General features: G+C 35.0%; 1 protein-coding gene across 4 annotated transcripts in view; it reads left to right on the top strand.

The window, feature by feature from the left end:
- LOC145328781 (uncharacterized) overlaps positions 1–25,450 on the top strand; it is a 77,731-nt gene that overhangs the window by 3,023 nt on the left and 49,258 nt on the right. For all 4 annotated transcript variants that reach the window (XM_080172637.1, XM_080172635.1, XM_080172638.1 and 1 more), the window contains exons 3-20: positions 6,628–6,672; positions 7,100–7,180; positions 7,738–7,841; positions 10,646–10,779; positions 11,008–11,067; positions 11,471–11,586; positions 13,264–13,335; positions 14,004–14,098; positions 15,033–15,079; positions 15,486–15,544; positions 16,923–17,017; positions 17,384–17,468; positions 18,055–18,133; positions 21,979–22,063; positions 22,592–22,680; positions 23,456–23,504; positions 23,886–24,004; positions 24,421–24,513. In XM_080172637.1, the coding sequence (XP_080028763.1) occupies positions 6,628–6,672; positions 7,100–7,180; positions 7,738–7,841; positions 10,646–10,779; positions 11,008–11,067; positions 11,471–11,586; positions 13,264–13,335; positions 14,004–14,098; positions 15,033–15,079; positions 15,486–15,544; positions 16,923–17,017; positions 17,384–17,468; positions 18,055–18,133; positions 21,979–22,063; positions 22,592–22,680; positions 23,456–23,504; positions 23,886–24,004; positions 24,421–24,513 (1,507 nt within the window). The remainder of the gene's footprint in view (positions 1–6,627; positions 6,673–7,099; positions 7,181–7,737; positions 7,842–10,645; positions 10,780–11,007; positions 11,068–11,470; positions 11,587–13,263; positions 13,336–14,003; positions 14,099–15,032; positions 15,080–15,485; positions 15,545–16,922; positions 17,018–17,383; positions 17,469–18,054; positions 18,134–21,978; positions 22,064–22,591; positions 22,681–23,455; positions 23,505–23,885; positions 24,005–24,420; positions 24,514–25,450) is intronic.

The following is a 25,450-nucleotide window of genomic DNA, read 5'->3' as shown; positions in this document are numbered from 1 at the left end:
TGACTCACTGGACAGAACATCACTGTGGAAGATCTTGAGACACTATGGCATCCCAATCAAGATCATCAACATTATCAAATCTATGTACGAAGATGGTGGTGGTAAAGTGATGTTCAAGGGGAAACTGTCTGATCTGTTTGTTATTAAAACTGGGGTCAGACAAGGATGTCTTCTTTCCCCTTTTCTCTTTCTCCTTGCTATAGACTGGATCATGTGACAGTGTGAAGCAAGAGATGGTATTCAGTGGACCGTTACTGATCATCTTAATGATCTGGACTATGCAGATGATATTGGTTTACTCTCTACAACCAGACATCAAATGCAGAGAAAGACGAATAGGATTGCAGAAACTTCCAAGAAAATTGGATTAAATATAAATGTTCCCAAAACTAAAATCCTTAGAATAAATGCCACATCTCGAGAACCAATAAAGATTGGCGACATTAATTTGGAAGATGTTAGCACATTTGAATACTTAGGCAGTAAAATTGATGAATATGGTGGAACAAATGCAGATGTTAAGGCTAGAATATGTAAAGCTAGATCAGCTTTTGCTTGCCTAAACAATATCTGGAACTCAAGAACCATCTCTGTTCGCACAAAGTTAAGACTTTTTAACTCAAATGTCATGTCTGTTCTGCTCTATGGAGCTGAAACATGGTTTCTAAATAAAACCCATGAGACTAAGCTCCAGACTTTCATCAACAAATGCCTGAGAAGGATTCATAAAATCTTCTGGCCTAACATCATATCAAATAAAGATTTGCTTCTGAGAAGTGACATGAAAGATATAAGATCAGTGATAAAGCAAAGAAAATGGAGATGGTTAGGACATACCCTAAGAAAAAGTCCCCAAGATATTACTAGGCAGGCCTTACACTTTAATCCCCACCAGGGGAAAAGGAAACCAGGAAGGCCAAGGAACACCTGGAGGAGAGAGTTGGAGAAAGAGATGATTGACTTGAAGATGGAATGGAGTGATGCTGTTGCCTTAGCAAAGGAAAAGAAGAATTGGAGAGACCTTGTCCGTAGCCTATGCCCATCATAGGGCTACCCAAGGCATAAGTAAGTAAGTTACGGGGGAGGGGGGGGGGTGGTTACGCACGATAACTAGTCTTCATACTATATTGACAACATTGGTTAGATATCTGTCAGTAAACCATTTCCTTTCAATTTTTTATGCCAAAAAATTAAATAAAATACATATGTAGGAGGTACTTAGGTATAAAATTAGAATAGACAAATGTTAAAAAGTAAAATCTGCGATGAAAGTTCACTTCGATTCGTCTGTCCAAAGATGCCTAACATATGGATATATATATCTAGGTAGTTAGGTACCTAAAATCATATTATAAATGACAATTTCAATCAGGGTTTGGATCCGCATTGATTGTATGCGGATCCGGATCCTCAAAATTTGGTCAGTGCGGATCCGGATCCGGTAACGGATCCTTGAAAATAAAAATAAAATCACCAAATTTTTTATACAAAATTTATTCTTTAATTCGAAGTCAAAAATACTTTTAATTTTCAAGCCTGAACCTAAACCTTTAAAGATTGGCTCTCATCAAGAGAATGTCTGAGATTTTATATAAATTTAGGTAGATTTTTCCATTTTTTCCGTATTTTTTTGAGTCCAAGGGTCCGGATCCGGATCCTTGGACTCAAAAATATGCGGATCCGGATCCGAAACCCTGATTTCAATGATTAAAGGGACTGTGAACGTAAATTTTTCTCATCTTAATATCAAATATTAACATTATCTCATTCATAATATCTCACAGATAGAGCAAAACGCGCTTTTGTTTGCTTAAAAAACGGCTTTTTCCGACGATTTTTATAAGGTAAAGGGAAAGGAAGAAATTTTCTTTATTATATTAAATGTGCATTAAATTGCTTTTTACTCCCATTATAGCTAAAATTAAACTTTTTCACATAGTTCTTGATTTTTCCTATCAGTTAAGCTGACTTTTAACACAATCCTTGCTTTAAACCAATGTATAGTTACTTAGAAATTGATAAAATAAGCAATATTTTTTATTGAAAACCAAATACAATAACAAAGCCAGAAACAGGTTTTTTTATTAGTATCCAATTAACTTTATATGGCCCATCTCTTGCCCACCTTTAATTACAAAGGGAGAGGTCATTTTCTAGTAAATCCCGTAAAGGTGTGTGTTATAAGGCCTAAAAATAGTAGTAGAACGATAAGGTGCTCTATATATTTGTATTTCCTATTGAATAGAACAATAGGGAAGAAATTTTTTTTTTTTTTTTGATAACCGTACCTGGAATATCTGAAATTTCTATCAAATGCTTTGTTTGGCTCAAACTGACACAAATAAAAAAAAAATATAATTATAATAAATCAACCTGTAAAGAATGACTTCTTCCTTTGTTTAATGGTATAGATTGTTTTTAACCTTTACCTTGTACCTATAGAAAACATTATTATTATAATTATATTTTTTTTAAATTTTTGTCAGTTTGAGCCAAACAAAGCGTTTGATAGAAATTTCGTATTTTTTTAGATAATCCAGGTACGGTTATCAAAAAAAAAAAAAAAATTTCCCTATTGTTCTATTCAATAGGGAATACATATATCTAGAGCACCTTATCGTTCTACTACTATTTTTAGGCCTTATAACACACACCTTTACGGGATTTACTAGAAAATGACCTCTCCCTTTGTAAATAATAAAGACGCAATATTTCTTTAAAAACAGTCTGATAAAAGTGTAAACTAATTCTCCAAAGTGGGTTATTTATTGTCCAACACAATAAAAAAGGATATTATTACTTTAAATAACCTATGAGATTCAACCCTTTGTAGACAGTGAGGTATTTTTTTGTCAATAATACGAATTCAAAATAGGTCTTTATTACCTAATTACTACGTTATAAAAAAACTAAGGGGGGGGGGAAGTTTTGCCACTTTCGCTTACTCCGTGATTATTGGGCTAGGTATTAAAGTTAGACTATAGGTTATTTGGGATAAAAGTTTACTTTTGGGTAGTAGCTCACGTATTTTTAATCATTTTTTGGATAACCCCACCCCCTAGCCCCCCGGGGCTCAAAAACCCCCTAAAAATGAACCTAACCTTAATTTTCTCAGGAACCATTTGACCAATAGACATGATTTTTTAAACTTAAGCTTTTATGCTTGTAAACTAACTTCTAGTTTAGAAGTCATCCCCTTGCCGCCAACCCCTAGCCCTCCGGGGCTCCAAAAAACCCTAAAAATGAACCTAACCTTAATTTTCTCAGGAACCATTTGACCAATAGACATGATTTTTTAAACTTAAGCTTTTATGGTTATAAACTAACTTCTAGTTTAAAAGTCACCCCTCTGCCGCCAACCCCTAGCCCTCCGGGGCTCCAAAAAACCCTAAATATGAACCTAACCTTAATTTTCTCAGGAACCATTTGACCAATAGACATGATTTTTTAAACTTAAGCTTTTATGGTCAAGTTTAGAAGTCAACCCCCCTTGGGTCAACCCTTAGCCCCCCGGGGCTTAAAAAAAACCCTAAAAATGAACCTAACCTTAATTAAAATTTCTTATTTGAAGAGTTAGATGTACACTTATAAAACCAAATATGCTTACTTTTGGATGTTATTGACATATTTGCTGAAAAAATTAGAATTGGCCTCCAGGTTCAGGTGCTGCAGGCCTCCAGGTCCACTCTGGAGACAGGTAAAATTAAAATTTCTTATTTGAAGAGTTAGAGGTATACTTATTAAACCAAATATGCATCTATTTGGATGTTATTGACATATCTGCTGAAAAAAATGAGGATCGGCCTCCAGGTTCAGGTACTGCAGGCCTCCAGGTACTCTGGAGACAGGTAAAAATTAAAATTTCTTATTTGAAGAGTTAGAGGTACACTTATTAAACCAAATATGCTTCTTTTTGAATGTCATTGACATATTTGCAGAAAAAAATAGAATCAGCCTCCAGGTTCAGGTGCTGAACGCCTCCAGGTCCACTCTGGAGACAGGTAAAAATTAAAATTTCTTATTTGAAGAATTAGAGGTACACTTATTAAACCAAATATGCTTCTTTTTGGATGTTATTGACATATCCGCTGAAAAAATTAGAATTGGCCTCCAGGTTCAGGTGCTGCAGGCCTCCAGGTCCACTCTGGAGACAGGTAAAAATTAAAAAGTTTTATTTGAAGAGTTAAAGGTACACTTATAAAACCAAATATGCATCCTTTTGGATGTTATTGACAAAACTGCTGAAAAAAATTTAAATCGGCCCCCAGTTTTTAGGTGCTCCAGGTCTATTCTGGACAGGTAAAAATTGAAATTTCTTATTTAAAGAGTTAGAGGTCAACTTATGAAACAAAATATGCCTCTTTTAGGTTACTATCAACAAACCTAAAGAAGATAATAAATTCGGCCTCCAGGTCCACTCTGGACAGGTAAAAATTGAAATTTCTTATTTGAAGAGTTAGAGGTCAACTTATCAAACAGAATATGGTTCTTTTGGCTCTTATTACTATTTCTGGAGAAAAATATTAAATTGGCTCCAAGTTCAGATATTCACCTGACCACCTGCAATCAGCGGTCACCAAGACGCAGGTAAAAGTGTCCATATCAAAAAGTATCAATGAATATGATACCTAACATGTCTAAAAAAAAACAGCGAAAATATCTGAAAATACCCCCAAAAAGATTTTATTTTTTTCTTTAAATATGGTAATATTATCCAACAAGATGCTTATTTTCTTGTGAATTGACCTCTAACTCTTAAATTAAGAATTTAAATTTTTTCATGTCTAGAGTTGAACTGGAGGCCTGCAGCACCTGAACTTGGAGGCCGATTTATATTTTATCTTCAAGTATGTTATTAACATCAAAAACGATGCATAGTTTGTTTTATAAGTTAACCTTTAACTCTCCAAAGAAGAAATTTTATTTTTACCTATCCAGTGTCCACCTGGAGGCCTGTAGGACCCGAACCTGGAGGCCGATTTTAATTTTTTCAGCAGATATGTCAATAACATCCAAAAAGAAGCACATTTGGTTAAATAAGTGTACCTCTAACTCTTCAAATAAGAAGTTTTAATTTTTACCTGTCTCCAGAGTGGACCTGTAGGCCTGCAGCACCTGAACCTGGAGGCCGATTCTCATTTTTTCAGCAGTTATGTCAATAACATCCAAAAATAAGCATATTTGGTTTAATAAGTGTACCTCTAACTCTTCAAATAAGAAGTTTTAATTTTTACCTGTCTCCAGAGTGGACCTGTAGGCCTGCAGCACCTGAACCTGGAGGCCGATTCTCATTTTTTCAGCAGTTATGTCAATAACATCCAAAAATAAGCATATTTGGTTTAATAAATGTAACTCTAACTCTTCAAATAAGAAATTTTAATTAAGGTTAGGTTCATTTTAAGGTTTTTTTTTGAGCCCCGGGGGGCTAGAGGTTGCCGGCAGGAGGGACTTCTAAACTTAAAGTTAGTTTATAACCATAAAAGCTTAAGTTTAAGAAATCATTTCTATTAGTCAAGTGGTTCCTGAGAAAATTAAGGTTAGGTTCATATTTAGGGTTTTTTGGAGCCCCGGAGGGCTAGGGGTTGGCGGCAGGGGGGTAACTTCTAAACTAGAAGTTAGTTTATAAGCATAAAAGCTTAAGTTTAAAAAATCATGTCTATTGGTCAAATGGTTCCTGAGAAAATTAAGGTTAGGTTCATTTTTAGGGTTTTTTGGAGCCCCGGAGGGCTAGGGGTTGGCGGCAGGGGGGTGACTTCTAAACTGGAAGTTAGTTTATAAGCATAAAAGCTTAAGTTTTAAAAATCATCTCTATTGGTCAAATGGTTCCTGAGAAAATTAAGGTTAGGTTCATATTTAGGGTTTTTTGGAGCCCCGGAGGGCTAGGGGTTGGCGGCAGGGGGGTGACTTCTAAACTAGAAGTTAGTTTATAAGCATAAAAGCTTAAGTTTAAAAAATCATGTCTATTGGTCAAATGGTTCCTGAGAAAATTAAGGTTAGGTTCATTTTTAGGGTTTTTGGAGCCCCAGAGGGCTAGGGGTTGGCGGCAGGGGGGTGACTTCTAAACTAGAAGTTAGTTTATAAGCCTAAAAGCTTAAGTTTAAAAAATCATGTCTATTGGTCAAATTGTTCCTGAGAAAATTAAGGTTAGGTTCCTTTTTAGGGGGTTTTTGAGCCCCGGGGGGCTAGGGGGTGGGGTTATCCAAAAAATGATTAAAAATACGTGAGCTACTACCCAAAAGTAAACTTTTATCCCAAATAACCTATAGTCTAACTTTAATATCTAGCCCAATAATCACGGAGTAAGCGAAAGTGGCAAAACTTCCCCCCCCCTTGGCAATTTTATATCATAAAATAAATCCTTAACAGTAAGTAAATTGTTTCAACTATATATGACAAGTAAAATATCCCTACAAACATTATAAGAAGCAAAAACGTTCAGATTTTCCTTTTTCCCTCCCAAAATACCATAAAATCAAGGCATTATTCCTGGATATTTTTGTTAATAGGACCTTTTTTGGTTGATCAGTGTAGTGAAATGTGCTTAGAAAATGTTAAGATTTGATAATCAGATGAGAAATTTTTACGTTCACACTCCCTTTAAGATATTAGAAATAATTCTTTTTTCAGACACAAGAAGACTGAAGTAGAACCTGCAGTTGTTCCACCTCTCAGGAAAATATATTATCTTAACATGAATAGAAATATTTGGTGGTGCGCTTGTTGTGGTCTTTTTTTATGTGTTAATAGGAACTGTCATGTTAACTGATCAATATTTCAACATGAAATATCCTAGCCGTGGCTATTTTATTGTCTTCCCCTGTCTAATGGATAAAGAATATACGTGTATGATATAATATGACAGGGGGAAAATTATTGTCATTTTAGGTGGCCAACATGATCATTACTTAGTACTTACTATTGGTCAGTTCAAGTAGAAGGGATGGGGATGGGGTAAAGGGGGTATGTATGAATGATTGTTATTTGATCTAGCCACTTTACTTTTTACTAACTGATATTACGCACTACACAGCGCCGTACCTATCGTTTCATTGCATTACTACAAAAGATGAAGAAAAATATGATATTTTTATTGTAATAGAGATTCAATTCCGAGCCAAGACCTTGGTGACCCAGCAAAATTCCGTCCCACTGGTATTTCTACCATGAGAAATGGCAGACGGTAAGGATTATTTAAAAAAACCTAATTTCGCTATTTTATTAATCAATACATTGGATAAAGGGGTTATACGTTGATATAATAACAGGGTAAAACTTGTCATCAAATAAGCTTACTGATATGGGCCTCTTTTATTGGTCAGTTCGTTCATCCATTAGGAGGGGATGGGGTGAATAGTGTGAATTGGAAGTATTGTTGTTATTTTAATCAACCGCGAGCATCACTTTATCAGAGTACATGAAAATCCTGTGCTACATCTAAGTATTAATATATTAAAATACTAGCGGCTGCGCCCCTAGCATCTAGGGGCATTTCATTCGAAGGGAAATGGTAGGGTAAAAATAGCTTAAAACCATAATTAGACTTATTTGTAAAAACAAAATAGCCTAAAACCATGCTAAGGCTAAGGAGAACCATATCGATTCAGTGGCTAGCGAGATCCTTCGCTACAAACAAAAAAAGCTTAGTACTTTATATAATAGGATTAATGTTGATATTTTATTTGTATAATGTTTTTGATTATCTAAACGAGATTATTACCTATATATATTTATATATAGGAGAATGGAGGATAGACATGTAATATTACATGATTTAGCTGCACATCTACCAGAAAATCTACAACACAAAATAAACCCAGAGGACCATGTCTCTTTTTATGCAGGTAAAAACTTCATTAACAGACAAATTCCTCTGACAAAATTAGATCGTCCTTTTCTTTGGGTCTTTTTTTAATTATGGGCGATTCCTCTTGTAAGGATGATGGGACCCTCCCCAAAAATAGTTATAAACCTTCCCAGGACCTATATGAAATTTTACTGTTAAGGAGAACCTAAGGGGGGGGGGGTTAATGCAACCATCTCGTAATTATTGTATAAATGGCTCTTAGAATTCGAATTTCGATCTGAAATTTTGCATGAGTAATCCTTGGTAGGTCTATTTTCCCTAAGGGCATAAATCGAACAAAAAGTTGGAAAAGTAACGGCTAACGGCTGGCAGCTCAGCCGTTTAGCCATTTTTTGGCTTTTTTCTATGGAAATAAATCACGAAACCTATCGCCATATAATACTTTTTGCTGCTTCAAAACGTTTTCAAACGATACTAGCCGGTAGTTACTAAGGGGGGGGGGGGAAGTTTTGACACATTTGCGTAAACAGTGAGTATAGGCTTTATTTTTGGACTGAGAGGATAGGTTATTAGGGATAAAATCATTCTTATATGATGAATTTCCCCCAGATTTAAGATTTTTTGGATAGGCCAGAGAGGACCTGGAGGCCTGGAGCTCCGGAACCTCCAGGTCCTCTCTGTACAGGTAAAAATTTAAAAAAAAAATTTTTTTTAAGAGTTAGAAATCAACCTATGAAACAAAATATGCATATTTTTTAATGTTATTCACATATTTGAAGAAAAAAATGCATATTTTGTTTCATAAGTTGACTTCTAACTTTTGAAAAAAAAAATTTCATTTTATTTTTACCTGTACAGAGAGGACCTGGAGGCCTGGAGCTCCGGAACCTGGAGGCCTATCCAAAAAATCTTAAATCTGGGGGAAATTCATCATATAAGAATGATTTTATCCCTAATAACCTATCCTCTCAGTCCAAAGATAAAGCCTATACTCACTGTTTACGCAAATGTGTCAAAACTTCCCCCCCCCCTTGCTGGTACTAGAAATATAAAACAACATCCATAAAAGCGAAGCACTGAAACGGTAGGACAAACGGACATAAACACTTGTATAGTGTTAGAACTTAATTATCATAATATAAAGAGGGAGGTCATTTTCTAGTAAATCCCGTAAAGGTGTGTGTTATAAGGCCTAAAAATAGTAGTAGAAGGATAAGGTGCTCTATATATTTGTATTCCCTATTGAATAGAACAATAGGGAAATTTTTTTTTTTTTTTTTTTTTGATAACCGTATCTGGAATATCTTTAAAAAATACGAAATTTCTATCAAACGCTTTGTTTGGCTCAAACTGACAAAAATTTAAAAAAAAATATAATTATAATAATAATGTTTTCTATAGGTACAAGGAAAGGTTTAATGGTTTAGATTGTTCTTAACCTTTACCTTGTCCCTATAGAAAACATTATTATTATAATTATATTTTTTTTATTTTTGTCAGTTTGAGCCAAACAAAGCGTTTGATAGAAATTTCTTATTTTTTAAAGATATTCCAGGTACGGTTATCAAAAAAAAAAAAAAATTCCCTATTGTTCTATTCAATAGGGAATACAAATATATAGAGCACCTTATCGTTCTACTACTATTTTTAGGTCTTATAACACACACCTTTACGGGATTTACTAGAAAATGACTTCCCTCTTTATAAGAGTCAAAGCAAAATTGTAAGTAAAATTGTTGAAAAACTGCTAGATACAGGATAATTTTTTTGGACATACTTACATTTTTAGGACTTGATTATAGATTTGCTTCGCTTATTACATTATACTTTGTTGTCCCAGGAATCAATATACCAAAAATCAGATCAATCCGATTATTAGATCACATAAAAATTTGTTGTTAAAAAAATCAAAAAAAATCAGCATGTTTAAAATGGACGTACGGACATTTTGGTAATGATAATAGAGTTGCTACGCTTTCTAAATCGTACCTAACTACTAAAGGAATTACCATGCAAAATTTGAAATCGATAGAGCAATTCTAACATGCCTAAATTAACGGAAAAAGCTATCCGTTACGGACGTACGGACGGACCGACCCTAATTATAGAAAAGCTTCGCTTTTAAAAATATTTTTTGTACCTATCATTTCACATGATTTAAAGCAAAAATATGTTTTAGAATGTTGATTTCTACGTAATTTATGACAGATCTGCCCTGAAAATAGCCAAAAAACGGCTAAACGGCTGAGCCGTTAGCCGTTACTTTTTCAACTTTTTGTTCGATTTAGGGAAAATAGACCTACCAAGGATTACTCATGCAAAATTTCAGATCGAAATTCGAATTGTAAGTGCCATTTATACCAGGGTTTCGGATCTGAATCCGCAAGGATCCGCATATTTTTGAGTCCAAGGATCCGGATCCGCAAAACAATGCGGATCCGGATCCTTGGACTCAAAAAAATGCGGAAAAAATGGAAAAATCTACCTAAATTTATATAAAATCTCAGACATTCTCTTGATGAGAGCCAATCTTTAAGGTTTAGGTTCAGACTTGAAAATTTAAAGTATTTTTGACTTCGAATTAAAGAATAAATTTTTTTTGAAAAATATGGTGATTTTATTTTTATTGTCAAGGATCCGGAACCGGATCCGGTAGGATCCGGATCCGGATTCGCATACAATCAATGCGGATCCGAAACCCTGATTTATACATTGATTACGAGATGGTTGCATTAAAACCCCCTTCCTTATGTTGGTTAACCTGTTTGCGAGTTTTTTCGGTAGACAGACAGACAGAGAGACACAGATCCTGTTACTTTTATATAATGATTAATGTTTCAGTATATGACGGACACGCAGGTGTAAAAGCAGCCGCTAGTGCCGCCAGCAATCTTCACAACAAACTTGTAGAATCAACAAACTACCCTCAAGATATCAACGCAGCAATTCAGGATGCAATCATAGCAACAGATCAGGTATAATACATTATTAATGGATATAGGATATTACATGGATATATTGACAGGGGATAATTTATCGTAATTGCTAATATGCACCTTATATATTGCACACTTTGTTCGTAGGAGGGGAGGGGATAGGGGTTGGATGTTATTTTATCCAGCATAGATTTTAAAAAATATATTGACTAGCGATGTGATATTTTGTTTTAAGAGATTTATTATAAAATAATTTTTATATTTCAGATTATTATCCACGATAAACTTGGAGCCTGTGGAACCACAGTGGCTCTAGCTTTTATTAAGGTAAAATCTTAACAGGAGTTTGAAACTTACTTGGGAGGGGAGGGGGGTAATTAAACACCATGTAATTTCTAGAATTTTGGGGTTGTTTGGTAAAAACCAAGGACAAACGTGTCGAGAAAAATTAACTCAACTCCCAAATTTGTTTACTCTTTTATTAGAGTCGATATACCTATGTAAGTATTTAGCCCTGATTTTCTTAAGTTAGTAATGATTCAGATGCATACGGAAACTGAAATCTTAGATTGTTAATCTTCTTGGACAGCAGAATGTGTTCTGTAGTACTATACAAAATGACCCGAAATTTTCGTGGGAGTTAGAATCGTTCGATTAGTTTCACACGGTTGACATAACAGTAAAAGTGATGGTGTCTTTACAATTCTATTAAATCTTTATTATTTTCTAGGACAAAAGTATGCACTGCGCGTGGGTAGGGGACTCCGAGTGTGTTCTGGCGAGAAATGGTAATGCCATCCGTCTGGTGGACTCACACAGGCCTGACAGACCAGATGAAAAAGAAAGGTAAATTCAGGGATATATAGGGATAAGGCAATGGTTTATAAACTGATATATATCCAAATAATGATACACAAAATTAACATTTACAATTAGTGGTTGAAACGTTTGTACACTACCTAAACAACCATCTAATCAGAGTTCAATGAAAGTTTCCAAAGTTGTTAGGCCAACTAGTAAGAAAACGTTATTAAACAAGGATGACAACATCTATAAAAGCGAAGCACTGAAACGGTAGGACAAACGGACATTAACACTTATATATTGTCAGAACTAAATAATCAGAATATAAATATATAAGACTCGAAGCAAAATTCTAAGTAAATTTGTTGAAAAACTGCTTTATACATAATAATGTTTATGGACATACCTACATTTTTAGGACTTGATTATAGAGTTGCTTCGCTTATAACATTATACGTTGTTCTCCCAGGAATCAATATACCAAAAATCAGATCAATCGGATGATTTGATCACATAAAAATTTGTTGTTAAAAAAGTTACAAAAATCAACATGTTTAAAACGGACGTATGGGACATTTTGTTAATGATTATAGAGTTGCTACGCTTTCAAAATCGTACCTAACTATTAAAGGAATCACCATGCAAAAATTGAAATCGATAGGATAATTCTAACATGCCTAAATTAACGAAAAAAGCTATCCGTTTCGGACGGACGGACGGACCGACCCTAATTATAGAAAAGCTTCGCTTTTAAAAATTTTTGGAACTAGACTGATTATTCAAATGCCCAATGTCCACTTCCTCTCTGGGTAAACCTAAGATCTATTACCCCGAAACATGATTTAGTGGTTTTATTTCAGTTAGGGACAGTAAATTGGACTGTAATTTAAACTGGTAACAAATTGTTATAACCATATTATCCCGGATAGTATTATTGAAATTAGTTTGATTTTTTAAAACTAGAAGTGTCCAAACATATTAACCAATAATTTAATCTACAAAAGAGTTTAATTTTGTTTATCAGTCTTGAGTATAAATATCAATTTATCATCCATCGTCATATCTCTTAAGATCTCTGATTTTTTTTTGTTATGACCTTTTTAATAGCGAAGCTTTTCTATAATTAGGGTTGGTCCGTCCGTACGTCCGTCCGAGATAGATAGCTTTTATTCGTTAATTTAGGCATGTTAGAATTGTCCTATCGATTTCAAACTTTGCATGATGATTTCTGTAGTAGTTAGGTACGATTTAGAAAGCGTAGCAACTATAATCATTACCAGAATGTCCGTACGCCCATTTTAAACATGTTGATTTTCTATTTGTTTTACAACAAATTTTTATGTCATCTAATTATCCGTTTGATCTGATTTTTGGTATACTGCTTCCTGAGACAACAAAGTAAAATATTATAAACGAAGCAACTCTATAATCAAGTCCTAAAAATGTAAGTATGTCCATAAACATTATTCTGTACGTACAAGCAGTTTTTCAACAAATTTACTTACAATTTTGCTTCGAATCTTATACATTTATATTCTGATTATTCAGTTCTGACACTATACAAGTGTTAATGTCTGTTTGTCCTACCATTTCAGTGCTTCGCTTTTATGGATGTTGTCATCCTTGTTTAATAAATATTAATTTTTAGTCTCTCAATTTTTGTCATTGTTCGTTTTGATGAGCTTCGCCTTAATGGATATTGTCAAATAATTTGTTTAGAATCGAAGACCTTGGTGGATATGTGAGTTTCTGGGGCACATGGAGGGTAAACGGAACCATGGCGGTTTCCAGGTATACATTTGCAGCTGTAACCAACAACTCAATCAATTCGAAAAAATGTAGGGGTTAAAAAAAGAAGAAAATAGTGTGCTGATAATTTTATCCAGAAATTTTTGAAAAATATGAAAAGGGGGGGGGCGAAAGTGACACTTTTTGAAACCAAAACTAAGAGTCAACAAAGGAACTCAACTAAAAAAAGGGTTACAGGTCTGAGATTTTGCATGGCAGTTGCTTTATAGGGGTACAATATGGAACTGTGAAGAAACGGCGGCGCAACCGCCGAAAACCGCCGTTTCCCGCCGTAATTTTTGTTGCCTTTTCTCGGCGGTTTTCGGCGGTTGCGCCGCCGTTTCTTCACATTTCCATATTGTACCCCTATAAAGCAACTGCCATGCAAAATGTCAGACCTGTAACTCTTTTTTTTAGTTGAGTTCCTTTGACTTTTAGTTTTGGTTTCAAAAAGTGTCACTTTCGCCCCCCCCCTTTAAAGATATAGGAAATTTTGAAAAATCAACAAAACTTATCTAATTCTACAGCCACAAAAATTCCTTTTGAATTATAGGAATTTAATTTTAAACAAGGGGTGAGGGGGGTGGTAATGAAATATTTTATGCAGCTGGGGAAAAAAAATTAATCTTGTGCAAAATATACACCCCTGAACTAATGAAATATTATTTCAGAGCAATTGGTGATGAAAGTTTGAAGCCCTACCTTTCTACAGATTGTGACATAACAACTGTTCAACTTTTACCAACAGACGATTTCTTTATTTTAGGTAGTAACATTTTTCTTACTGTTTTTATTTGGGGATGTGATTGTGGGGGTTAAGTGGAGAAGTTTAAATATTTAAGTAGTTTTTGCCTCTTGGAAATGAAGTTATAAGACGAATGCACTACAATGCCCCTCCTATTTTCAATTTTAGTTCTTAAAAGTAAAACTTAGGAGAGAAGGGTGTTATTGGGTTCTAGGAGCGATTTCTCTTTGGAGGGTGATAGTACCCACCACAATGGATCTATGAGAAGCTAAAGGTTTTTTTTTTTTAATGCAACCATCTCGTAATCAATGAGCAAATGGCACTTAGAATTCGAATTTTGATCTGAAATTTTGCATGAATAATCCTTGGTAGGTCTATTTTCCCTAAATTGAACAAAAAGTTGGAAAAGTAACGTCTGACGACAGGCGGCTCAGTCGTTTAGCCATTTTTTAACTATTTTCAAGGAAAATCATCACGAAACTTACCTATCTTCACATAATACTCTTCGCTGCTCCAAAACGTTTTCAAACGGTTCTAGCCGCTAGTTACTGGTACTAGAAATCTAAAAATGTTTATTTTGTATCATTTCACATGATTTAAAGCAAAAATATGTTTCAAAAAGTTGATTCCTACATAATTTATGGAAGTTTTGCCAAAAACGGCTAAACGGCTAAGCCGTTAGCCGTTACCTTTTTCATCTTTTTGTTCGATTTAGGGAAAATAGACCCACCAAGGATTACTCATGCGAAATTTCAGATAGAAAATCGAATTCTAAGTGCCATTTGCTCACTGATTACGAGATGGTTGCATTAAAAAAAACTCCCTTATATAGGAGAACCATATTTGTTCAGCGGTTAGGTAGATTAGATTCTTCGTTACAGACAAATATATAGACAGATATAGACATCCTGTTAACTTTAGTTTAGGATTTCATTATACTTTTTTTCATTTTCAGCCTGTGATGGTTTATGGGATTATCTAAAACGAGAAGATGCAGTTCAGGAAAGCTTCCAATCTTACACAATCTGATTAAGACTAAGCTTAACTTTAAAACAAGAACCACTTTTTTGCAATCTTTCTTAAGTGCAGGAAGGAGGTTACATTTGATTTGTATTATACTGACAAACGCTCTCTAATTAGTTGGCTTAACACTATTTGATACATCTTGTTAGGTTATTTTAATCATTCAGTGTCCAAACTTTTGTACCATTAATTGTAATAATAATAAAATAGTATTAAAACAACCATTTTTTTATGCCTATTAGTCAAGATTTTTTTTCTTTGTGAAGCTATGAAAAATATCGGTGAGATATTTTCAATTAAAAACTTTAAATTGCATTTTTTTCCCCAATTATTTTCATAAATGTTTCTTTTGATTTAAGTGGTTGAAAGTTTTATATTTTGTCAGATGGTTTATTCAGCAATATCAGAACCAAATTTCGATTCGGAGAAACTTCCTAATCTAGCGTAAGTTGATTATTATCAATATTTAAAAGCGTAGCTACTCTATAACTAATACATTGTATGTACCTTATTTTGTTTATTGAAGGATATTCTTAAAACCCTTTGTTTTTAAAATCAAGCCAATTCAGAAGCAGCAAATCAGGGGTCGTGATTAAGCAAATAAATTCCATTTGTGGGAAATTTTTCACTTAGGATTGTTTGTCAGTATGCAGCCAATATGCAAAATAATTTCAAATTTTGGGTCAAATAAAACATGAGATTACCTTAAAGATTCTGCCAAAGAAAGTATCATAACAGAGGAAGAAGTTTTTAACATTTTTTTAACCCCTTGTTCAATAATCTCAACATCAAGTTGTTTCATATTTCGCTTGTTAGTTTTGTACCTTATTTTCATTTGTTTGCACTTTTAATAGTACAAAAAAAACCAAGTTTATAGGAAAATTATCTACAAAAATAATAAAAACTGGTTTGTTTTTATTTTGCTACCCTCTTTAATCCATATAACCCCTTTCAATTCCTTCTAACCAAGTGTTCATTCGACACAGCAAAAATTTTCTTTTCATCTTTTCTTTCTGGTTTTAGCTTTAAAATAAAACATTGTTTGATTTGATTTAATTTAAAATTTGTATATAATATGCCCCTCTTCCAACCCTTTAAAATTATTGAATTATTTACTTTATATCTTGATAAAAAAAATTAGATTTTTATACATTTTTGTCAGAACACCATTAAAACAATTGAAGTTGTTTGACAAGTTTTTATAATTGGCGGTCATATCTCATTTGTCTATGGTGTAGTTAATAACAATATTTGGAGGATTTCTTTAGTTAATCGGTTTTAGTTATAGTGACTGTACATTATAGACTATTAAATGTTCTGATAATATAGTGATATTAGATAATACATTTGTATGAGAAACCACTTATTATCAATGCTGTCATTTGTGGTTTTGTCAATCAGTTTTGTGATTATAATTTATAAACAACGTTTTAGTTACATAAACAAGTTTATTTTTACTTTTTATATTGTTTTAACTTTCATACATAAGTTTTTAATAACATTTCTCGTATTCATTTGAATCCGGTGGATAGGAACCGGTTCTCATCCATACAAAAAAAACTATGTCTAGCATCGTATTATATCCAGCTTTCTACGAATATAAAAATGTACAATCATAAGATTAAACCCATTTTTTTAGCCTCCGGCACCTTGGAGCTAAAAAAACTGGTTTTAATCTTAAAATTGTACATTCTAAAGTTGTTTATAATACTATATTATAAGGTATTATTTATCATATTCTACAGGGTTTGAAAGATCCTTCAGTCAAAAATATAAATACTTAATAATACTTAGGTACCTAATAAATAATTTTTATTTTCAGAGAAAAATTAAATCTTAGTTCAGTAGAGAAGGGATCTTCAGATAATATTTCAACTGTTATTGTTTTCCTCAGACCAATACAGGATATTATTAAAGGTAAAGAAATATTTTTCGCAGCTGTTGGTAACTTTCAACTGAATTGAATAAAAAATATTTAGTAATTTCAGCTGATTACCCAGAATAGAAAACTCAATCGAGAACAGACTAACCAAATAGACCTTATTTAATACTTTATACATTTAAAGTATCATATTACAGAAATTTTTCGCGTATATTTAAATGATTCGGCCCCTTGGCTCTAACAAAACTGGTTGTGATCTCATAATGTTTATATTATTCAGAAACTGTTCTAATCCAGCGGATATAAATCGGTTTTGACGCTGTACTGTAAATATGATAGTGAAAGTTTGTAGGCGTTATTGTCCTTCCTAAAAAATCTAATATACATTTTTTATTATTTAGACATGGAGAATCCCATAATTTTAGAGAATAGACTGGAAGGATTAATTTCTACCTCACCTTTGATTACTAACCCAGATCTTATTAGGTTTGTTTATTAGTTTTATTCCCTAGCAAAACTTATCTATAACGAAGGTCTTGCTGTCTGTGATGTTAGCATTTCTGTAGGATTGAGATACAGCCATAGGATGTCAAATAATGTTTTAGTATAGCTCCGACGTCTTAACAGCATAAATATTATCTAGGCGTTTAGTATAGAAGGTTATCTTCTTTCAACCACCATCCTAATAAATGGAGCCTTACCTTAATGCGCAGGGGAATATTTGCAAATTCCTTGCAGAAAATTTGACTTAATGAGTAGCTTCACATTGTATTTAGTAATTAAAATATTTTTGAAATGTTAGGTAGGTAAGGCTCTTGAACTTTGAAAGTGTGTTGTTGATATTTTATAATTGAAATATTATCAAAATAAGGTTATGTTATCTAAACAATAACATGACTTGTATAAATAGTACCTAATGGTATTATAAGGATTTAATAAAGTAACATTAAATGATTAAACAAGGGTTGAATATCGTAATTGGCTATCCACGGTTATACAATCTGAAATGCGAGAAACAGACGAAACTTTTTCAGTTTTTTTTGTTGGATGTTATCAATCTGTGTTTTTTTAGAAAGAGCTTAAACCCTTCTGAACATTTGCCTGCTTGGGGCAAAGAATCCACCTCCCCCACCCCTGAATCGGCACAGCAGGTAATTTCTATTAGATGAAATGATTGCTTATCAAGGATCGCATTCTAAGACGTTATTTTTTCTAAAATTTTGATTTAGAATGTTTTTGTTGGGGGGGTTGCCCCCCTTCCCTCATTTTTAATTTTAGTTTTAAAAAATTTTGGGGGGGAATTTTCATTTTTTGGGGGGATTGGGGGTGTCCCACCCCCCAAAAAATAGTTATAAACCTTCCCGGGACCTATGAGAAGCTACCCTTTTAAGGATTGATTGATTGATTGATTAGCCATAGTCTCTTAGGGTTTGGACCTAAGTAGTCATGGAGTAGGCTGAGACACTTTTGTATAGCCACTAGGGCTATCAAGCTCCACATTCAAGCACATTATGACTTGACCCGCTGTCTCATGAGAGCTACTCATTGTTACCTCACCCTCGCCGAGTATGGCAGGTGTCCCAAATTAAGTCACCGTAATGAATGACGCTCTCCGCAGAGGAGCTTGGGATAAGGGTAGTACTGATATTATGTACTTGACTATTAAGTATCCAAACTTACTCAATAATCCCCTTCTTACACAACCAGGGGATGTTGCGTGAATGTATTCAACTGAGAAATTCGAGTTGCCACATGGGGACTAGAACTCGAACTCTCATTTTTGTTGTTGTTGTTGTAGCCCTTTATACTTCTTGTTCATGGGTCTCGTCATCTGTTGCCAGTTTTAGGAATCTGGCAGCGTCAATAGGTTTTTTCCATAGGCTTCTGACATTGAGGGTTGTTATGTTGTTCTGACAGTTAAAAAGGTGATCTGTGGTATGGCATTCGTCACAGTTGGGGCATTTATCACTTAAACTGGGGTCAATACGAGCTTTATAACTATTTAGGTAGGTGCTGTAGCCGGATCTAAGTTGGGCTAGGGTCGATCTGATGATTCTAGGTAATTTTCGTTTAGATTTGTCAATTTCTGGAGGACGTGTATTTAACACTTTGTTATTTGAATATGTGTTTAACATATTCTTGACAGATCTGGTGTGAATAGTCTTGAGTTTGGTCTTATAGTTCTCATCTGTCAAATTTTTGGCCAGAGGTTTAACTTCCTTGCCAAATTTTGAAGTGAGTGTCTCCTTCATTTGACGGGGAGGGGGGGGTCTTTTCAGGTCAGTTTTGTTTGGGTGGTCCTTTTTCTGAGTGGCCAGAAGGAACTGCTTGCTGATCATCTCACAGTGTGGTTGTACTTTCATGATTTTTGTTTCGTCATGTAAATGATCAATGTTGGTCATTTTATGGCAGCCCGTAGCAATTCTTAGAGCATTGTTTTGAGCTACCTGTAATTCAGACCAGGATGTTTTGCTGAGAGATGGCGTCCAGATGGGACAGCAGTAGTTTAGCAGTGATTGACCTGTGGCTTTGTACGTGTTGATAATGACCTCTTTCTCTTTACCCCATGTAGATCCTGCTAAGGCTTTCAAGATGTTGTTCTTGGCCTGGATCTTGGTCTTGGTGTTGAGAACATGTTGTTTAAAAGGAAGAAGTCCATCAAACGTGAATCCGAGGATTTTAGGTTTCTTCTCAGTAGGCACTATCTCCCCATCTATATCTACAGCAAGCTCCAGTCCAATTTCGTTGGAGGAGGTGGTGAAAAGTGTTGCTGAGGATTTAGAGGGAGATATGAAGAGGTTTCGTGATTTAAACCAGGTGTTTAAGGTAGATAAATATGAGTTTATTTCTTGCACAACTGGTTCGATCAGTGTTCCTGAGTTTAAGATGTTTCCATCATCCGCATATGAGACTAATCTGATGTTGCCAGGCGGAGAGGGCATCTTAGACATATATAGATTGAACAGGATGGGAGACAAAACACCTCCTTGTGGTACACCCTGTTTCATTTTCCTGAATTTAGATTTTGAGTTTCTAAACAGGACATATGTCTGTCGACCACGTAGGTATGCACAAAGAAACCGTTTAATATAATCGTTCAGATCTAGTTGGTTGATATCATCGAGGAGGATTTGATGGTCCACCGTGTCAAATGCACGGGAAAGGTCGATGGCGACTGAAACTGTTCGTTGGACAGGTTTCTTCTGGTTGAGGCCGGTGTTAATGTGGTCGAGGATGGCTTGGAGAGCAGTTGTCGTTGATCTCCCTTTCCTATAACCGTGCTGATGGTCGGCAAGTTCAATGGCATCGTTGACTAGAGGTAGAAGTCTGTAGCTGGGTCCAAGATCAGATGCTTTACCTGGTTTCAGGAGGGGGATGATCTTTGCTGTCTTCCAAATGCTCGGAATGATGGAACTCTGCATGCACTTGTTGAAAATCTCTGTCAAGAAATTGATGGCATGTGGACCAAGATTTTTCAACATGATAGGAGAAAGGTTGTCTGGTCCAAGTGCTTTAGAGTTCTTTGCCTTCTTGATTGCTGCAAGGGTCTGTGCAGGGGTAAAGTTGATGGGCTGGTGTTTAGACTTCTTTTTCATGGAGCGAAGTGTTTTTCTCAGCTGTTTGAGAGGTTTTTTGCTAACAGGCGGCGTGTACTGATGATTAAATTTGTTAGCAATTTTCTTGGCATCCATGAAAGTTTTACCATCAAATGTTATACCTTGATTATCAGGTTGTCGGGGACCATTGTTGAGACTCTTAATTGTTGACCAAAGCTTCTTTGAACCAGAGGGGCAGTTGGCTAGGTGTTCTTGCCATTTACTTTTCCGGTGTTCATTTATCTTCTGGTTGATCTCTTTGTTGAGGTCATTAAGCCTAGGGTCAGCAGGGTTGGTGTTTCTGATTTCATCCCTTTTATCAATCAGTTTAGCGGCATCGGTAGGTAGGGCATTGTAGATTTTAGGGAGTCTACCGGCAGGAATGTATTTTCTTGCAGCTCTTTGGAGGGTTTTCCGGAAATGTTTTTCAGCCTTGTGAACATTAGTGACAGGGCGGGCCTTTGCAAAAATTTTCTCTGTCAGGTTTTGGAAGCCTTGCCAGTCGGCTTTGGAGAAATTAATGTAGGTGTAAGGTTTGGAGCTGGATTTTTTAAGTTCTGCCGTCAAGCTGATGATAATGGGTAGATGGTCGGAGCTCATATTCTTTTCAACAGTCCAGTTGGTAACAGGAAGGAGATTAGATGATGCAATACTGATATCAGGTGATGTTGAAGCAGTGTTAGTGACTCTGGTAGGAAGGTCTTCATTGATGATACCACAGTCAAGGTTGGCTATGGCATCGACAAGAGCATTTCCTCTAGTGTCAGGAGTGGATTCAGACAGCCAGAGATCATGGTGTGCATTCAGGTCACCAAGAATGTAGTAAGAGTCTCCTAGGTCTAGGTGGAGATCTTCAAGCTTAGGTGTGTAACCTTGAGTGCAGCTGCTTTGTGGGGGAATATACACATTTCTTATTTTAAGGGGTGATTCGTCCCCTGGAATACTGATGGTCATAATTTCCATGTGTGGATCTTGTGCCAAGCTACGAGGTGTTGCCTCTAGTGTGAACTGGACATCCTTAAATGTTATGTTGGCCACTCTTACGCAGTACATCTACCTCCAACATCAGCAGCAACACCACCAGCAGCAGACGTGGAGCCAAGAGCCAACGCTTACAATCTCCCATACTTCAACATGGGAATCGTCATCACTACCATCATGTCAACTCTCATCACCGTAATTCAGTGCGTTACCACTGAGCTACGACGCCCCTTACCCTTTTAAGGAGAACCCGATCGGTTCAGTGGTTAGCGAGATCCTTCGGTACAGACACATAGAAAGACAAACATCCTGTTACTTTAGTATAAGGATTACGGTATTTAGCACATAACAAGTGAAACTTCAGTAAAAATTATATTGAAGTCCATGCATGAAAAAATATTTTTTATGAATATGTTTAGGTCTCTATAACTCCGATGGTGACACCAAAGTTAGAAAACGGCAACGGTGGAATGTTCAGCCCCGATCCCTTCTCCAGTTTTGGAGGTGTTTATGCATAATACAAATTTTTGGGGGGTTGGGGGAGGTTATGAAATCTCACAATTTAGATATGAAATTTCGAAAATTTGCCTGGTTTGTTAAAGACTTTGAACCATTAACCTTTTTTGGGGGTTTAACGATTTTTTTGTCAGTTGGATGTGGGAGGTATTAACTTCCTTATTACACATTACTGTCCGCCGTAAAAAAAACAAACAAGGATGACAACATCCAAAAGTAGCAAAGCACAAAAAAATCGTAGATGGGAATATGCAGGTTTAAGTAGATTATTTGTTAAAATCAAGAATATATTTATTGGAGAAAATAATCACGAAATCTTATTTTATTTTGTTTGAGGACTGACAGACTGACGGTCAAAGTACATTAAATACTAGATGCTTAGAACAATGAAAAATATATCTTGATTAGGAGCCGAGAAAATCACTTTGTGTCTTACGGACGGACATTTGGAATAATAGAGTAGCTTCACTACTAAAAATAAAAATGAACTGTATAAACACCGCACAATGTCACAAGGAATGTTGCAACCTAACCAAAGTATGGAACAATTTGGACAAACTACCATTGATGACTTCAGACCATCCATCTCTCCTGTTATTCCAGACGTAAGTCAACTTTTTGTAGCGAAGCTACTCTACTATTAGCTTATGTCAATTTGTCAGTCTTTCATTACCCCTTCAATTATAATGTATACTGGCCTCCGATTCAGGGGCGTCCAAGCTTTTTATTTTGGGGGGGGTAAAAATTTTTTAGGGGGGGGGGTAATTCGTGTTTTTTTGGGGGGGGGGTAAAATGGCGCGCGAAGCGCGCCGCAAAATTTTTTTACCCCCCCCAAAATTTTTACCCCGGGGGTAAAATTTGCTTGTTGGGGGGGGGGGTAATTACCCCCCCTGAAATCTGTTGGCAGGGGTAAATTTAGTTTACCCCCCCAAAATTTACCCCCGGGGTATAATTTTAGGGGGGGGTAATTTAAATTTTATTAAATATATAGTATTAAAAATGCGCGCGAAGCGCGTAAAAATTTTTTTTATTAGAGATTTTTTATTTTGGGTGGGATATTTACCCCCCCTAAATTGTTTGGGGGGGGGGGTAAATACCCCCTCCTAAATGGTTGGAGGTGCTTACGGCACCCCCAGGGTAGGGGTAAATTTTGAATGGGGGGGTAATCGCCCCATTACCCCCCAAAATCGTTTGGGGGGGGGTAATCGCCCCATTACCCCCCCCCCCTTGGACGCCTATGCTCCGATTGGTAATTTAGTCTGTGTATTGGCTTATCATTGGTCATTTGTATTGTATGACGTCATTTTTATAGGCACTATCATGAGCTTTTTTTTAGTGAAATTGTATTCTCCATTTAAACAAATTTTCTCTGAATTTTAGAACAGCTTTGATCAAGTTGATGGTATCAATTCTGACAGCCCAGTTAAAGGTAAAAAGTATTGATATTAATATTTGGTTTTATCGGAAAGATTAATTAATTTTACAAAGAGGGGGTAAAAAAATTTAATTTCTAAATGAAACCAAGACCATTAGTAAGCTTACGAAAAAGTATCAGGTCCTAATAGGGCATTATCGAAGGACCCTAGAAAGTTTGTCAAAATTGAACCTTAGAAAAATACCGTTTTCGTCCCACCCTAGGGCGAATTCGGTAAGTGATTTTTAAGCTTCTATAAACCTATGAAATATTGATTTATTTACAGCATGCCATAGCAAATGTAATAATGATAATGTACAAAAAAAAAACTATTTAAAGAAACTGCTGAAGCTACTGTAAAACAATGAAATACTAATAATATAATTGTTTGTGTAGTTGATAGCGGATTTATCTCTCCGAAGAAAGACAACGATATGGAGAACGAGGAAGTGTCAGAACTGATGGCACACGCCAAGATTCAACGGGTCGACCAACTTCTCCAGCTTTATAATACGGTTAGTTTTGTTTTCTAATTTAATTTACTTTTTCCCACTTTTAATTACTGTTATTTTCCATGAATGGGAGAGGGGGTCTAAATAAAACCAGAGAGGAATATTACACAAGTCCCCAAAGTTTCATAATATTTTTTTCTTGGACTTCAATTGAATTTTGATAAGTTGTTTCATTAAGTTGAGTGTCCCATCGTTTCAAATACTTTAATTTACAGAAGGGGTATCATCATTGGGGATGTACATTAATTTTTCGTTCATTGTCTTATTCCTTTAGATCTCTGACAAATATTAAACTTTCGTACCAAAATATGATCACTTTCTTACCCCTGAAATGACAGCATTGTTCCTAATTTCTAAACGTTGTTAATATTAGTCCAATTATAGAATTGACCATCCAGACTTTGTATATTGTTATTTAGGAGGATGATTCTCCAACTCCTGACGAGGAAAAATCCCTGGAAGAAATTCTGGCGGAAAGACGTGGCGTTCAGGAAGAGGACATGGATGGGCAGGTAGATAGATAGTTCAAGAAGAAGACATGGATAGAAGGTAGATAGATAGATAGTTCAGGAAGAGGACATGGATGGAAGGTAGATAGATAGAATAAGACATAGAAAGAGAGATAGATAGTTCTGACTGAAACTATTCTATGGTTAACTTAACCCATGTACATTTGGTTAAAATACTTAATCTTTTTATAAAAATAGTTTTATTTTCCTCGTAAAATCTTAGAATTGACTGCCATATTGAAATTCAAGGGTGTTAGAATGAATCTGTGTAGATAAATATTAGATATATATATATACAGTTAGATATATAGATCTACTTTACAGCAATATAGATAGTTTAAAGTATGGTTGGTTTTCTTCATGTTTCAAGTTTGATTTTTTTTACAGAAAAGGTGATAGGTTGTAGGGAATGATCGGACAGAACCTATTTTCCTTAATAATCAAGTTTTATTATACAATATTCCACTAAAACTTTTTAAGTGTCCCTTACCTACTAAAGTACCTTTATCACATTTTTACAATTTTTTGATTTCCCTCAAAGAGCCTATCGAGCACTGACCCTGCCCCCCCCCCTCACATGTAAATTTTATAATTTTTTAATGGCTGTGTTTTTTTGTGTGTTAATTTTAAACACATATAAGAAAAATAAATACAAGAAAGAAATCAAACCACATACTAATAAATGATTAATATTATTATTCAATAAATAGAATGCTTTTTTTTCATATCCTTTCTTTGTTAAATAAAAACCAATATAAAATGCTGAATATGAATATGTAATCATAAAAATATCCAATATTGAATAGGTTAGGATTAGCAAAAGCATAACTTAATTTAGAGTTCATGTACATTAGTCCTAAATTACGTATAACTTGAAATCCAATTATCCTATCATATAAAGTAGTAAGCTTTTTTTATTGTCTGTAGCGAAGGATCTCGT

Source organism: Acartia tonsa, chromosome 9, assembly GCF_053477335.1.
Source record: "Acartia tonsa isolate MP-2025a chromosome 9, ASM5347733v1, whole genome shotgun sequence".
Taxonomy (NCBI): domain Eukaryota; kingdom Metazoa; phylum Arthropoda; class Copepoda; order Calanoida; family Acartiidae; genus Acartia; species Acartia tonsa.
Note: the sequence above shows the minus strand (reverse complement) of the source record. Positions and strands in the feature narration are given on the sequence as shown.